Genomic DNA, 17,424 nt, shown 5'->3' with positions numbered 1-17,424 from the left:
TGTGTATGACAGGCGCAATGGCCAATCACTGGAGACAATAGACCGGGAGAGCCATTAATCACCGCCCCAGTGCCGAGTACTATCAGCAGTGGATGAAGCGGCTCATCCACTCCTATGGACCGTGCTAAATGTGTCAATTACCGGATTTGTAGTGGAAGATGACACCATACATGTGAACAAGTGCCTAAATACCCTTAGTTATTCAGTGTGTGCGCCGCGAACATGAATCCGCAGCACAGCCACTGAAGTAATAAAAACCATCGGTATTCATTAAAAATTGGAGACGGTTACCTGTCCAATACATCCCCCCCCCCCTCAAATTTTTACAATGGGTCATCAGAGGGGGTGAGGAATCTGCTAGGTGGACCGTATACTTTTGTCTTTAAATACTCCCTAAAATAAATGTTATAGTGATTTTGTCTGTACCACCCACCTGATTGTCCTGTTTTTTATGATCCAAGTTTTACAATAAAGAAGATGTTTTCAACTTTATCCGGTGTGCGGCATCCAGATTTTCCTGTTTCAAACCCTGCTTATAGTGATTTTGGCCAAGAATATTTGTGTCTAATCTGCTTTCAATGTTTATGTGCAAAATTACAAATTTTTTTTTCTTGTTCGATTCAACAGTTTCCTTCCACGCCACAGGAATGGCAGACTGTGGCCTCCCACTTTGCCACCCATTGGGACTTTCCCAACTGCGGAGGGGCAATTGATGGAAAACACGTCCACATCGTCCCAACCCCCCAACTCAGGGTCATACTATTACAACTACAAGGGGTCAATAGTATTGTGATGTTGGCGGTGGTGTCGGCTACTTACGAGTTCCTCTATGTGGACATGGGGAAGAATGGCAGGATGTAGGATGGTGGAGTCATCGCCCAGACCGAGTTCTACAGGCATCTCCAGAATGGCAGCTTGGACTTGCCACCTCCAGAAGACAATGCGGAAAGACTCCCATTCGCCTTCGTTGTGGATGAAGCTTTTGCGCTGGGGGACCATCTTATGTGGCCATTCCCTATGAGGACCCTCACCCCAGACCAGAGGGTTTTTAATTACTGGCTGGCCAGAGCCAGAAGAGTGGTGGAGAACACATTTGGAATAATGGCCAGCTGGTTACGCCTCTTTCTTACACCAATACACGTGGCGGAATATAAACTCAATCACATCATCCTGTCTTGCTGTGTTCTCCACAATTTTTTAAGGAGAAATTCTTTGAACTATGCTGCCTGAGTTGGACCTGTGGCTGGAATTCTGAATGAACCAACCCTGACGGCGCTGGAAACTGGCCGTCCTGGCTTGCCCCCCCAGAGTGCCCACGAGGTCCGTATAAGATACCTGGAATACTTTGCGGGTAGGGGGGCCATCGATATGCCAGACAATGTCTGAGACATTTTTTAAATAAAAATCTATTTGAAACTGAACAAATATTTGCTTTGATTTACTGCTTGGCTTTCTTTTAGCTGTCTCCTCGGTTATCATTTAATGGTATATTTTTTTTGGCCTTTTTCTTCAACAGTGCGACATGAGGTGACAATCTCTTCTTCGGCTAACTATTATTATTATGTTGTGGGTCTGCTACGCACACACCTTGTTTTTGTTGTTAATGTATGTAATGCATTACTCACAAAAACATTCATCATTTTCAGCACCATGACAGAAATTTGGGGAGTCATGAAAATGGCGTGATTGTGTAAAATTATAAAGCACTGTTGGGTGTTATTTACTAAAGGCAAATCCATTTTGCACTACAAGTGCACATGAGACTGCACTGAAACTGCACTTGTAGTGCAAAGTTGATTTGCCTTTAGTAAATAACACCCATTGTCACAGAAAAAAACAACTTTACTCCAAAAACTGCTTTTGAGCATTGAAAGAAGAAGCCACACATTGTTGATTATCAACATTTTTACTTAAAGCACAATCACATGTGCGTTTATAAAAGGGTTTTTGAACAAACCAACATGTTTGTTGTATAACATTTTTTGAGGTCACATTAAGTTGAAATCACCTTTTATAGGTAAAACAGGCATGTTTAAAACCATCAAACAATACACAACTCTGGAACTTACAAAGTTCAACTTTGATAAAGTGAAGGCAATATCAGACATGAGTATGTACAAACTGTGTTTGATATTGCCTTCATCAGATGGAGTGATGTCACCCCTGTAAAAGCCAAATTTTGAAGATGCACACAAATTGGAATTTAAAATGGAGATTTCCCTCCTGATCCCATGTCTAATGTCAACATGTGCTAGCTCCCATCATGGGGGATCAATGGACGTGTTTTGGGGGTTCAACCCCTTCCTCTCACCTACTTTATTATCGAGGAAGGGGTTGCACCCACAAAACGCGTACATTGATCTCCAGTGATGGCAGATAGCACATGTTGACACACTGTGTGCATCTTCAAAATTTGGCTTTTAAAATATGTAAAATATTAGTCATAAAAAGAAAAATAAACACGCAAAAAGTTAGGGATTTCTGGGTGTTTTAGATTCTCCCTAAAACATCAACGATGTTCTTCATTTTGTTTTGAACATTACTGATGTTTTCCTTTAGATTTTGTAAATCTCTATTGCACCCCATTATCTCCCCAATGAGGATCTGGGCACTTTCACTGGTGAAATGACCTCCTTCCACAACATCCCCATCACCTAAAAAACAAAAACACACCATGTATTATAAATATGCAGGCATCCATCTCTTACCTGAAGCTGTGGTCGCAAACACTCACCTGTTGCGGTGACAATTTCACCAATTTCAACAACGTCTCCCTCCTCCTCTGGTTGGGTTTGGGGGATTTAACCTTCTTCCTGAGGTAGGGAGTGCCTGGTCTCCTCTGATGAGTGGTGTCCTCCGAGTCTTTTCTCCCCTATGTGAATATAATAGGTATACTTAGCACACAGATATTTGAGGGCAGAAATAGGAATATGAAACATTGCTTGGAAGTGTTGTACAATTGTCTGTTTTGGCAGAGTTCCAAGCTGAAGAATTTTTTTTTTTTACCTTTGTAAAGCTGGAATACTTACCTGTTTTGTGCAAGATTCATAGATGGAGACACCCCTATAGTATTCACTGGAGCACCTGTGTGGGACCCCCTAATAAAAAGTTTGTTCTGGTTTCCCACACTAGTGCTCCTGCGTACAGATGTGTAAACAGCTGCTGAGTGTCCTCTCCTTACAAAGAATCTAGTTTGCATTTCATTCTAGTTACAAACCCATCTAGACAACAAACTTTTTTAATAGAAGTAGGCCAGAAAAAATGTATTGAACTGCATCTGGCTAAAACATCGTATTTTAGTGGCCGAACGAACAATGTTTCCTACGAACGATTAATGTGCCCATGAACATGAACGTTGCCATTTTAAACTGTACAACAGTAAAGAAAAGCACATGGAGCAGCAAGAACGTAATAAAAAGAAAGAATGGGAACACAGGACAACTACTTTTTTGCAGCACTCTCCTGATTCTTCTATACTGATCGTGCTCCCTTAATTTGAGGTCTGAACATCGTTTCCTCAGTTGATCCTTGGATCGTCGTACTCCAAAATTCCGGCGCAGACTCTTCACAACTTTAGCCATGATCTTGGCCTTTCTCACATTTGGGTTTGGGTAAGGTCCATACTTCCCATCATAGTCGGCCCTTTTCAAGATGTCCACCATCTCCACCATCTCTACAAAGGCCATATTTGAGGCCTTAAATCGCCTGCAGGATTGGAACGTTTCTGGCTCCGGGCTTTCCTCCACCTCGTTGCTAGAATTATCACGCACCTGCTCTTTCTCTGTAATGTGCTCCCCCACTGCGCCGAAAGAGAAGGGGTGGGGAATAGACTAGAAAGAACGTCAGGGGTGGGCGGAGTTTCACGCATGCGCAGTGTATATAAAGCGTAACACACGTGCGTCATACATACGATCTGTGAGGAAGGAGTATCGGAAGCGCTGATCGTGATAACGAAGGTACAATTTTAACTTGGGCCTATACTGCTTATAGATTGAGGCCTATATTGGGACAAGATTAGGAGAGTTTAGCCTGACATTAGGGTTTGTCTTGTGCTGTGTCTTGCAGAGAAAATGGATCTATTCAATGATGAGGACTTTATCCTCATATTCCTTGATATGTACAGGGAGCTGCCCTGTCTGTGGCAGGTAAACCACCCCTTTTATAACAATAAAACAAAGAGGAAGGCAGTGCTGGATCAATTGGTGGAATTTGTGAAGCCGGTGATCCCCACGGCAGACATCCCATATTTGAAGGCCCTAATTGGTGGCATGAGGAGCATTTAATTTAGGGAGCGCAAGAAGGTACAGGATTCCCTGAGATCAGGAGCTGCAGCAGATGACATTTATGTACCCAGGCTGTGGTACTATGACAGACTGCATTTTCTGGCAGGCCAGACTGAACCCAGGCCAGCACTCTCCACTCTTCCTTCAAGGCTTCCTTCCCCCCCAGCTGAGGCTTCAGACGCCCAACCTGGGCCTTCCAGGCAGCAACATGTGGAGGAGCCCAGCTTGAGCCAGGTATAGCATTCTTCAAAATATTTCTGTTTGTCAAATTAATGATGTTAAATATATGTTAGTTTTCATAAATAATTTCTGATTTCACAAAGTGTTTTACATATCAATAGACAGTAGTGGCCACAAATGATTGGGACAAGAATGAAAAGTTCTGGGGTCAGAATGATAGTCTTTTCTATTTATTAACATGCAAAATGCTGGAAATGGAGGAGGGCCAACGCCTAACATGTGAGTATCTCATCTTAAAAGCCCTAAATAAGGGGTTGAGGGGCCAACTCACAAGCCAAAGCCACGTTTGTGAGTTCAACCATGGTCCTCCTCCTCCTGCCACACCTCCAACACCACAGCCACAGCCTGAAAAGAAGCGTCTAAGGAAGACAAGAGAGTGATGGCCTGGGTTCAGTCTGGTCTGGCAAAAGACGCAGGCTGTTGTATGACCACAGCCTGGGGACATAGATGTCATCTGCTGCTGTTTCTGATCTCTTGTAGTCCTGTACCGAATTGTGCTCACTATTATAAGGACTCCTCAGGCCACCAATTTTGACTGTAAAATTATTGATGTCTGCCCTGGGGTACAAAGGCTTCCCAAATTTCACCAGTTTATCCAGCGTTGCCTTCCTCTTTATTTTGTTATGACCCAGAATAAATGGCTATTTATTTTTCACAAATACTTGTCTATGTGTTTTACTTCAAAAAGGACAGTTTGTTTGTGAGGCAGGTACATTTCAAAAATACAATGTCAAATTAACAAGGGACACCAACACAAACCAACCTCCTTGAGATTAAAAAATACAAGATAATAATGGTGTTGTGGTAACCTGACACACAAAACACACCCAAAACAATTATGGAGATCACCAAAAAAAACAAAAAAAAAAACAAAATAAAAAAACAGGAGATCTGGATTAAAAAAACAAAATTTTTTCGGTAGATCTGACAAATAAAAATATTATATTCATGAAATCACGAGAAATAATCAAAAAATACGTTTGTGAGAAGTGTGTGTGAATATGAGCAGCAAAACAACTTCATTCTTCTAGCATTATAAAGAAGAAGAGAGTGTGCTGCATTAAACTATTTAAAACATTGCAGCGTGACGAAAGTGCTATATCCATTACGAACATTATCTTTACCAGACCGAGCAGTTCGGTCTCGTAATTTATTCTGAGCATGCTTGGCACTTTTTTGCATCGGAATTGTCTACACACGGTCGGAATTTACGCAAACGGATTTTGTTGTCGGAAAATTTTATAGTCAGCTCTCAAACTTTGTGTGTCGGAAATTCTGATGGAAAAAGTCTGATGGAGCCCACACACGGTTGGAATTTCCGACAACAAGCTCCGATCGCACATTTTCCGTCGGAAAGTCCGACCGTGTGTACAGGGCATAAGAGTTATTATGGGAGAAAGGTGTCTCCACTGATGCTTTATCACCAAGGCTTGTTTCCACAACAACCCAAAATTTTCAAAATCCAATTTTGTATATTTTTGATGGGATATTCATTATATGGTCACATGGATACTTGAAATCCTTATATTTTAACTACCTAAAGCTGTTCAATGCTATTCTTTAAAGCCTGAATACAGCCAGGAATTGGGGCAAGTACAATGTGGTAAGTAATACTGAAATTGTAAGAATGTCTACAATCTAGTGCTAAAACAGCATACACACAGCTGCATTGAAAATGCATTTCTATTGTAAGCTGCACATTTTAATATTGTATTTTAATGCATGTATTCATTTGTATCTTGCATTTTATTAATACACTAATAGGTATTCACAGGACAGTGGTGTAAATATAGGGGTCGCTGAGATCGGCATGGTGACCGGGCCCCTTGCTGCAGGGGGCCCCTTGAGGGCCCCCCGTACTCTTCGATAGGAGGAGCGGCAGGGACGGCTGAGACGAGCTCCCCGATCAACAGGCAAACTGTAATTGGCGGCACTGTGCAGGGAGCTCGTCACATTAACCTAAAGGGAAAGCACAGTGCTGTGCTCTTTGTCTCCCCCTACAGTGCAGTACCCCGCAGGAAGAGCTAAGGTAAAGGTCTGCCGTTTTTTATAAGACTACTATCTATCTACTGTATGTGTGTGCATGTATGTGTGTGTGTGTGTGTGTGTGCATGTATGTGTGTGTGTGTGTGTGTATGCATGCGTGTGTGCATATGTATGTATGTATGTATGTATGTGTGTGTGTGTGTGTGCGTGTATATATGCATGTGTGTGTGCATATTTATGTATGTGAGTGTGCATGTATAAGCATGTGTTTATCAGTGGCGGTGCGTCCATAAGGGTGCACGGGCGCTGCCCCCTCCCTCCAGCCACCCCCTCTATGACCAATGGATAGATTCATGCATAGCATAAATCTATCCATAGCCACCACTGCCACCCCCATATTTAGGTGTCCGGCCCCTTTTCGGGCACCGGGCGCCTGAATTACAGCGACAGGGTGTTTTTGAAGCACCTGATTAGAGCCATAGGCTCTAATATGCTTCAAAATAGGTGAACTGTGAGTGCCATGCTTGACGCTCACAGTCCACCCAGGTGTGTTAGAAAAGCAAATTAATATTTACTTTCCTAACACTGAACCGCCTTTCCGCCAATCAGGTGTGTGGATCTTTTACCCGTCACCTGATTGGCTGAAACGATAGGCACGTCTATTGGATGCCTATCAAGAGAAGAGGACAAGAGATGAGGACGGCAGGAGACGCATAGAGAACCCCGCTTGTGGCCGTCACACGCTGCCCCACCGAGACAGGGTAAGTGCCGGGCAGTGCAAGGGGGGGCAGACGGCAAACGGAGGGATTTACAGTGGCGGCATTCTATGGCACAGTTGCAGCATTTGATGGGCACACCGGCAGCATTTGATGGGCACAGTGGGAGCGTTTGATGGGCACAGTGGGAGCATTTGATGGGCACAGTGGGAGCATTTGATGGGCACAGTGGGAGCATTTGATGGGCACAGTGGCAGCATTTGATGGCACAGTGGCGGCATTTGATGGCACAGTGGCAGTCTTCGATGGGCACAGTGCCAGCATTTGATGGCACAGTGGCAGAGTTTGATGGGACAGTGGCACCATTTGATGGGCACAGTGGTGGTATTTGATGGCACAGTGGCGGCATTTGATGGCACAGTGGCAGACTTCGATGGGCATAGTGGCAGCGTTAGATGGGCACAGTGGCGGCTTTTGATGGGCACAGTGGCGGCATTTGATGGCACAGTGGCGGCATTTGATGGCACAGTGGCGGCATTTGATGGGCACGGTGGCTGCAATTGATGGGCACAGTGGCTGCAATAAATGGGCACAGTGGCTACAATTGATGTTTTTTTTTCAGAATTTTTCAGTTTGCTTGCGCCCCCCTAAAAATTTTGAGCACCAGCCGCCACTGGTTTATATGTGCATTTATATATATATATATATATATATATATATATATATATATGTGTGTGTACAGTCCCTGACAAAAGTCTTGTCGCTTGTGTACAAATTGACCTGAAGTGCCGCTAAAATATATTTCTAATCAACATTTTGTTACAAGAAATGGGTCATTTTAATCCCAACAGCTTTTGTAATAATGTTTCAGTGCAAAACAAAACTGACAAAAAGTATTCTAATATTCACAGCTTGGTAAAGCCCATTGAGTCAATTTTTGCCAAGACATAAGTGTTGTCGCCTTGTTATATGAGCTTCAGCTGTGACTAATAATGGATCAATTAGGTCTCAGGTGTGTATAAAAAGAACACCATTACACTAGACCTTCTCAACTGCAACTAGACCTCTGCAAACATGACTAAGATTTACCCGGAGACTAAAGTGTTGATTATCAAGAGGCTGAAGACCAGATCCACTGCTGATGTGGCAGACACCTTCAATGTGTCTCAGCGTCAAGTTCAGAGGATAAAAAAAAGATTTGAAGAGACTGGAGACGTTTTGGACAAGGCCAGGTCAGGCCGACCCCGCAAGACAACTGCTCGAGAGGACCGTTTGTTGGCTCAAAAATCCAAGGCCAGCCCATTTTCCACTGCAGCAGAGCTCCACGAGACCTGGTCACCTGAAGTCCCTGTGTCAACCAGAACAGTTTGTTGAATTCTGTCTCAAAATGGCATCCATGGTCGAATCAGTGCCCACAAGCCAGCAATAAACAAAAGACAATTGAAAAACCGTGTGGAATTTGCCAAGGGCCACAGCCTGCTAAAAGGATGGACTCTGGAAAAGTGGCAGAAGGTGGAATCTTCTGTTGAATTACACCACAGTTGCCGCAAATATTGCAGGAGACCTACTGGAACCCGCATGGAGCCGAGATTTACCCAGAAAACAGTGAAGTTTGGTAGAGGCAAAATCATGGTCTGGGGTTACATCCAGTATGGGGGTGTGCGAGGGATCTTCAGGGTGGAAGGCAACATCAATAGTCTAAAATACCAAGAAATCTTACTTACCTCTTATATTCCCAACCATAAAAAAGGCCACATTTTGCAGCAGGATGGTGCTCCATCGCATACTTCCAGCTCCACATCATAGTTCCTTAAGGCAAAGTAGATCAAGATTAGGGATGAGCTTCGAGTTCGAGTCGAACTCATGTTCGACTCGAACATTGGCTGTTCGCAAGTTCACCGAACAGCGAACAATTTGGGGTGTTCGCGGCAAATTCGAATGCCGCGGAACACCCTTTAAAAGTCTATGGGAGAAATCAAAAGTGCTAATTTTAAAGGCTAATATGCAAGTTATTGTCATAAAAAGTGTTTGGGGACCTGGGTCCTGCCCCAGGGGACATGGATCAATGCAAAAAAAAGTTTTAAAAACGGCCGTTTTTTCAGGAGCAGTGATTTTAATAATGCTTAAAGTCAATCAATAAAAGTGTAATATCCCTTTAAATTTCGTACCTGGGGGGTGTCTATAGTGTGCCTGTAAAGGGGCGCATGTTTCCTGTGTTTAGAACAGTCTGACAGCAAAATGACATTTTGAAGGAAAAAACTAATTTAAAACTACCCGCAGCTATTGCATTGCCGACAATACACATAGAAGTTCATTGATAAAAACGGCATGGGAATTCCCCAAAGGGGAACCCCGAACCAAAATTAAAAAAAAAAAAATGACGTGGGAGTCCCCCTAAATTCCATACCAGGCCCTTCAGGTCTGGTATGGATATTAAGGGGAACCCCGGCCAAAATTTTAAAAAAAAAATGACGTGGGGTTCTCCCTAAATTCCATACCAGACCCTTCAGGTCTGGTATGGATTTTAAGGGGAACCCCGCGCCAAAAAAAAAAAAAAAACGGCGTGGGGTCCCCCCAAAAATCCATACCAGACCCTTATCCGAGCACGCAACCTGGCAGGCCGCAGGAAAAGAGGGGGGGACGAGAGTGCGGCCCCCCCTCCCTCCTGAACCGTACCAGGCCACATGCCCTCAACATTGGGAGGGTGCTTTGGGGTAGCCCCCCAAAACACCTTGTCCCCATGTTGATGAGGACAAGGGCCTCATCCCCACAACCCTGGCCGGTGGTTGTGGGGGTCTGCGGGCGGGGGGCTTATCGGAATCTGGAAGCCCCCTTTAACAAGGTGACCCCCAGATCCCGGCCCCCCCCCTGTGTGAAATGGTAGGGGTACATAAGTACCCCTACCATTTCACGAAAAAAGTGTCAAAAATGTTAAAAATGACAAGAGACAGTTTTTGACAATTCCTTTATTTAAATGCTTCTTCTTTCTTCTATCTTCCTTCATCTTCTGGTTCTTCTGGCTCTTCTGGTTCTTCCTCCGGCGTTCTCGTCCAGCATCTCCCCCGCGGCGTCTTCTATCTTCTTCTCCTCGGGCCGCTCCGCACCCATGGCATGGGGGGAGGCTCCCGCTCTTCTCTTCTTCTTTTCTTCTCTTCTTCTCTTCTTCATTTTCTTCTCCGGGCCGCTCCGCAATCCATGCTGGCATGGAGGGAGGCTCCCGCTGTGTGACGGCGCTCCTCGTCTGACAGTTCTTAAATAACGGGGGGGGCGCCCCTGTGACGTCACGGGGAATGCCACAGGGAAGTCCCGTCAAGTCACCGTGCGTCAGAGGGGGGCGGGGTCACCGGGTGGCCCCGCCCCCCCCGTTATTTAAGAACTGTCAGACGAGGAGCGCCGTCACACAGCGGGAGCCTCCCTCCATGCCAGCATGGATTGCGGAGCGGCCCGGAGAAGAAAATGAAGAAGAGAAGAAAAGAAGAAGAGAAGAGCGGGAGCCTCCCCCCCATGCCATGGGTGCGGAGCGGCCCGAGGAGAAGAAGACAGAAGACGCCGCGGAGGAGATGCTGGACGAGAACGCCGGAGGAAGAACCAGAAGAGCCAGAAGAACCAGAAGATGAAGGAAGATAGAAGAAAGAAGAAGCATTTAAATAAAGGAATTGTCAAAAACTGTCTCTTGTCATTTTTAACATTTTTGACACTTTTTTCGTGAAATGGTAGGGGTACTTATGTACCCCCTTACCATTTCACACAGGGGGGGGCCGGGATCTGGGGGTCACCTTGTTAAAGGGGGCTTCCAGATTCCGATAAGCCCCCCGCCCGCAGACCCCCACAACCACCGGCCAGGGTTGTGGGGATGAGGCCCTTGTCCTCATCAACATGGGGACAAGGTGTTTTGGGGGGCTACCCCAAAGCACCCTCCCAATGTTGAGGGCATGTGGCCTGGTACGGTTCAGGAGGGAGGGGGGGCCGCACTCTCGTCCCCCCCTCTTTTCCTGCGGCCTGCCAGGTTGCGTGCTCGGATAAGGGTCTGGTATGGATTTTTGGGGGGACCCCACGCCGTTTTTTTTTTTTTTTTTTGGCGCGGGGTTCCCATTAAAATCCATACCAGACCTGAAGGGTCTGGTATGGAATTTAGGGGGAACCTCACGTCATTTTTTTTTTTAAATTTTGGCCGGGGTTCCCCTTAATATCCATACCAGACCTGAAGGGCCTGGTATGGAATTTAGGAGGACTCCCACGTCATTTTTTTTTTTTAATTTTGGTTCGGGGTTCCCCTTTGGGGAATTCCCATGCCGTTTTTATCAATGAACTTCTATGTGTATTGTCGGCAATGCAATAGCCGCGGGTAGTTTTAAATGAGTTTTTTCCTTCAAAATGTCATTTTGCTGTCAGACTGTTCTAAACACAGGAAACATGCGCCCCTTTACAGGCATACTATAGACACCCCCCAGGTACGAAATTTAAAGGGATATTACACTTTTATTGTTTGACTTTAAGCATTATTAAAATCACTGCTCCTGAAAAAACGGCCGTTTTTAAAACTTTTTTTTGCATTGATCCATGTCCCCTGGGGCAGGACCCAGGTCCCCAAACACTTTTTATGACAATAACTTGCATATAAGCCTTTAAAATTAGCACTTTTGATTATTCATGTTCGTGTCCCATAGACTTTAACGGTGTTCGCATGTTCGAACGAACTTTTTTCCTGTTCGCATGTTCTGGTGCGAACCGAACAGGGGGGTGTTCGGCTCATCCCTAATCAAGATGCTCCAGGATTGGCCAGCCCAGTCACCAGACATGAACATCATTGAGCATATGTGGTGTAGGATGAAAGATGAAGCATGGAAGACGAAACCAAAGAATATTGATGAACTCTGGGAGGCATGCAAGACTGTTTTCTTTGCTATTCCTGATGACTTCATCAATAAATTGTATGAATCCTTGCCAAACCGCATGGATGCTGTCCTTCAAGCTCATGGAAATCATACAAGATATTAAATTTGGATCTCACAGCACCACTACTTAATTTGCTGACATATTTTTGGATTTTCAGTAAAGTTGTTCAATTCTGTATAGGCGACAAAACTTTTGTCTTGCCAAAATTTGACCTGTCTGTCTTGATTAAATGATAAATCTTTTTTCAGTGAAACTAATTTATTTTAGTGCATTAAACATCATTTGGGAGGGCTTTAGCTTTTCATATGAGCTATTTCTAACACCAATTGATTAATTAAAAGTCAGGTTAATAGCAGGAGTTTCTACAAAATAGAGAAGCGACAAGACTTTTGTCAGGGACTGTATGTGTATATATATATAGTATATGTGTGTGTATTATGTGTGTGTGTGTTTACATGTATGTATGCACAATTTATGTATGCGCTTTTAATCCTGTTTTTTTATTTTTTTTGCTTGTTCATAGTACCAGCAAAAAAAATGCTGTTCCTCCGAAAAGCAATCCATGCTCAGAACGCTTTTCAGAGGCATTTGACAGCCGTCAAAGAGGCAATATGTTGCCTACTGACCGCCTGTTTTAACCCCTTAAATGCATCATCACTATGCTGCAACTGCATGCAATGCAAACAGTTGCAGGGTGGTTGCAGTGTAGCCCCATTCACCTAGGGGTATACTTCAAGGGTGCCCTGACTGGAAAAAGATTGAGAAACACCGACATAGAGAAACCCATCTCTCACTCATTTCCTCCTGCAGCTGCTGAATGCCTGCGGGAGGAAGAGGAGGAGAAGCGGGGGCGGAAATGGAGAAATCGATTCCTTTATATGCAGCCACCCACTTGCGACTGGGCCCTGTTGTTCCGCCACCGGGCTCGGAGAAAAGAGCTCTGTCCGGGGGTTTCTTGCATCGGGGCCCTGAAGGTTCTAGTTACGCCTCTGTCCCAGGTCATGAAAAACAAACATAAAAAACACTGGAAACACAATGTATATGTGAGTATAGCTATCCTTTAAAGGTACACCTTGCCTCCTCCTGCACTTACAAAGGTAAACTGTAGAAAAAGGGTTGAGGTGCATATAAATGGTAATATAACACAACAAAAATGTCTGTGCACTAAGAAAAAAAGCACAGATATGCACAATTTTACAGAAAATAAATACCAACATCTAATATATTTACTTGCGCTCCTAGAGTAATGTCAGCACTGTGAGGGCGATCTAATAAATGAGGCAAATTGTTCACTGAGCTTAGTGAAGGTGAAGCTACATTCACTTTAGTCATCCAATTGAGTTGAAGCAAAACTACTGTTTATTAAAGCTGACCCCTTGGCAAACAGCTGAATAGATGGATAAAATACATATGTGAGAGTCGTTTTACCTGGCAAAGATTTGTATTGTTTCCATCTAGTTCAAAGATTTGCACAGTCCTACCATAAAGCACAGCTGTCGTAGCCTGGTAACACAGAAGACTGAATTTTTCTCTGCTTCGGTTATTTTATACCGTTATACAGGTCTTCTCACTCCCCCAGCCTGTGAGCTAACATTGGAAGGAGAAGCAGTAGACTGATGACCTCACCTCCTTGTCACTCTGCTCTATTCTCCTTTGAGTGTTCCTCCACATGAGCACTTCAATACAACTAATTGGCTTCTTGTACTGCTTCTCCCTTCCCCAGCTGGAACTCTACTTTACAAAACTGCAAGATGCTGATATCAAACCAAATCCAGGTATTTGCACTGCTTTAAAAAAAAAAAATTAATGAAGTGTAAATTTTAAACAGGACTGTATGTGTTGCTATTATTTTAGTGATTTTTTTGATGGCATAGTCAATGCTCATTTGCTAGGAAGGATAGTTAGTTTGGACATGTGTATATTGTATTACTACATACTCTGTATGTCGTGTATTGTTTTCCTACCATTGTAAGTAGTTTGTATGTACAGCATTCTTGTCTGGTAAAGAATATTAACCACTTAAGGACTGTCCCACATACATGTACTGTGGCAGGGCGGCCCTTAAGCACAAAATCACATATCTGTACTTGGTTCCTGTGATCAGCTCTGGGGCGCGTGAGCGTGCTGCCGGAGCCCCGCTCCTGCTGTGTGTGGACACGGAAGGCGCCAATCAGCGGGTCCTGTGGCCACAAAAGCCGCCGTTCACCCGCAATCATTCACAGGAGAGGCTGTACGGCGACCGCCGTTCTGCCAGAGAAGAAAATGGAGATCTTGTGATTCTGCTAAGCAGATCTCTGTTTTCCTTTAGTCAAAGCACATCATAGGGAACACATTTAACCCTTTGATTGCCCCTGATGTTAAACCTTTACCTGCCAGTGTCATTTATACAGTGACAGTGCATTTTTTAGCACTGAATAATGTATTGGTGTCACTGGTCCCTAAAAAGTGTCATTGTGTTATTTACTAAAGGCACTTGAAAGTGTACTTGGAAGTGCAGTCGCTGTAGATCCGAGGAGGACATGCAAGGAAAATAAAAAACAGCATTTTAGCTTGCACATGATTGGATGATAAAATCAGCAGAGCTTCCCTTCGTTTCAGATCTACCCCTCAGATTTACAGTGACTGCACTTCCAAGTGCACTTTCAAGTGCACTTGTAGTGCAAAATGGGTTTGCCTTTTGTAAATAACCCCCTTAGTGTCAAATTTGTCCGCCACAAGGTCGCAGTCCCACTAAAAATCGCTGATCGCCACCTTTACTAGTAAAAAATCTAAAAAATATTAAAAGTCCCTAAAGCTATCCCATAGTTTGTAGACACTATAACTTTTGCGCAAACAAATCAATATACGCTTATTGGGATTTTTTTTTAACAAAAATATGTAGCAGAATACATATTGGCCTAAATTGACGAAGACATTTGATTTTTTACATTTTTTTTATTTGATGTGTTTTATAGCAGAAAGTAAAAAGTAATGTTTTTCTTCAAAATTGTCAAACTTTTTTGTTTATAGCGCAAAAAAAAAAAAAACGCAGAGGTGATAAAATATCACCAAAAGAAAGCTCTATTTGTGGGTAAAAAGGACATCAATTTTATTTGGGTACAATGTCGCACGACCGCGCAATTGTCAGTTGTCGAATCACAAAAAATGGCCTGGTCAGGAAGGGGGTAAAACCTTCTGGAGCTGAAGTGGGTAATATACTATAGGGGTTTCTGCTTCCCTGCTTTACTGCAGAGCAACCTAAAAGACAAAGCAAAACACTGTATTGTTCATTTGTTTTTTTACATCTCTGCCTGGAGATTAGATTTACTTTCCCTTGCACATGCTTCACCTTGTTTACTAAGTTAAGTGAACATTTACTTTAAAGCGGTAGTAAAACCGCTGCCTTTTTTTTTTAAAACCTGCAAAACAATGTCTTAATGTGCTAGTATGCATTGCATACTAGCATGTTATGTTAAACTTACCTTAGAACAAAATCCTCCAGCGGCGCGCTGTCACTGCTGAAGGCGTTTCACATACTCTGGCTGTGTAAGTGGCCGGAACCTCAATGATATCACTCCCACGCATGTGTGTGAGAGCCGCTGTTTACGGCATAGGACTTTGAAGGAATGGCACGGGTATGCCTTTCCTTCAGAGCGTATGTGCCGGTGACTTCACCGGATACATTTATATTAAGTATCTCCAAAACCTAAAGGTACATTTTATTATATTGTTAACATAAAAAAAAATCTTGTTCCTTTAAAGCATTTTATACAGCACAGTGCTTGTGCTGTGTCATTTGGCCCCCTGTAACACCTGGCTGATCCTGCCTGGCTATACCCTCCCCCCTGTACACTGACTCTGATAAATCAGGGCTGCTGAGCTCTGACACCGGAGTCATTTATACGTGCCTCCGTCATCCGCAGCCTGCTATCTGTCTCCTCTGTGCTCTCTCCCCCTCCCCTCCCTGCCTGTCAGCTCGTGACAGTGCCCAACCCTCAACTCCTGCTGCTCAAATAACTTTCCCATCTTCATACCATCCCCTCTGTGTTCTAATCCTGTATGCCTCTCTGTGAGTGATTTATAAAAAAAAAAAAGCCTGCTATACCTCATTTCACAGCTCTTCTCAGCGATCACATCGGCTGGCTCTCTCTCTCCTCTCCCGAGTGATGTCAGCGGGGGAATCTCGGCCCTGCCCGCTGCATCTATCAGACTATCATGTGATCGCTGAGAAGAGCTGTGAAATGAGGTAAACGTGTCAGAGCTTAGCAGCCCTGATATATCAGAGTCAGTGTACAGGGGGGGGAGGGTATAGCCAGGCAGGAGGGACACAAGATTAGAACACAGAAGGGGTGGTATGAAGATGTGAAAGTGGCTTAACAACCACTTTAATACATAGGTGTTTACTCCCATTTTAAGCAAACAGCCTCTACTTATCCACTAGTATCTTTCACTACTACATCAACACCCTAGAGATTTAAAAGTTGGACCACAGGGCATAAGTACTCAGAATCTACATAAGGTACTCCTGTTCCTTGGTTATATATACTATACAGTATGTAAAATATGAATAAAATGCAGAAACTTAGAGGTGCCACCATGTACCTTTTACCAGTCTTTATGAGTAACCTGAAACAATGGGTGCTCTATAATGCATCTACTTAGGGACATACCTCAAACTTCAAACATTTCATTCATTCTATCTAATGGCTGATTTACTATAGGGACTGATTTGAAAGGCACATCATCATGTCAGTTTCAATATTCAGCATTACCTTTTTTTAGCCAGAACAAGTTTCTCTCTAAGGAAACAATTCGACTTTCCAAAGCCACAGTTTTCTTGGCGCTCTCCACATCTATGAAGAAAGGGTTAAATAGTTTTATCTGAAATACAAAGTCTAAGTATTATAGAATGATGTCGCATATCTGCAGAAAATAGTTCTATTCATCTCGACAATCGGTTAAGGTTATATATGTTTTGGGTAAAAGTATATCTATAGCAAGATTTGGATAAAGTGGGGACAGATCAGAACTCCTGTAAGGATTTACTGTTCTTGGAGGCTCTGTTGGACAAATTCCTTTAATTTTTGTCTGATTAAAAGATTGCCACAAGACAGCGAATGAGAGGAAATCTCTCTAGCTGAGCCTTGGGTCATAGTAAAATCTGGCAGGGGTTCTAACCTTTCCCCAATAAAACAAAAAAACATAAAAAACGTCTCTAAGTACAGTAAGGACCAGAACTTTAGTAAAACCTTTCAAAGGGCCACTCACATTTAAAAAAATAATACAAAATCATCTGTATAAACATACTGGGATGAGTTGTCATC

The 17,424-nt window shown here is 43.6% G+C and overlaps 1 protein-coding gene across 1 annotated transcript in view; it reads right to left on the bottom strand.

Annotated features, from left to right (window-relative positions):
* LOC141106240 (mannose-binding protein C-like) overlaps positions 1-17,424 on the bottom strand; it is a 112,855-nt gene that overhangs the window by 4,680 nt on the left and 90,751 nt on the right. The window contains exon 5 of the mRNA XM_073596855.1: positions 16,873-16,953. Within this exon, the coding sequence (XP_073452956.1) occupies positions 16,873-16,953 (81 nt within the window). The remainder of the gene's footprint in view (positions 1-16,872; positions 16,954-17,424) is intronic.

The sequence above is a fragment of the Aquarana catesbeiana genome, linkage group LG08, assembly GCF_042186555.1.
Source record: "Aquarana catesbeiana isolate 2022-GZ linkage group LG08, ASM4218655v1, whole genome shotgun sequence".
In the NCBI taxonomy this organism is placed as follows: domain Eukaryota; kingdom Metazoa; phylum Chordata; class Amphibia; order Anura; family Ranidae; genus Aquarana; species Aquarana catesbeiana.
This window is presented reverse-complemented; position numbering and strand designations above follow the sequence as displayed.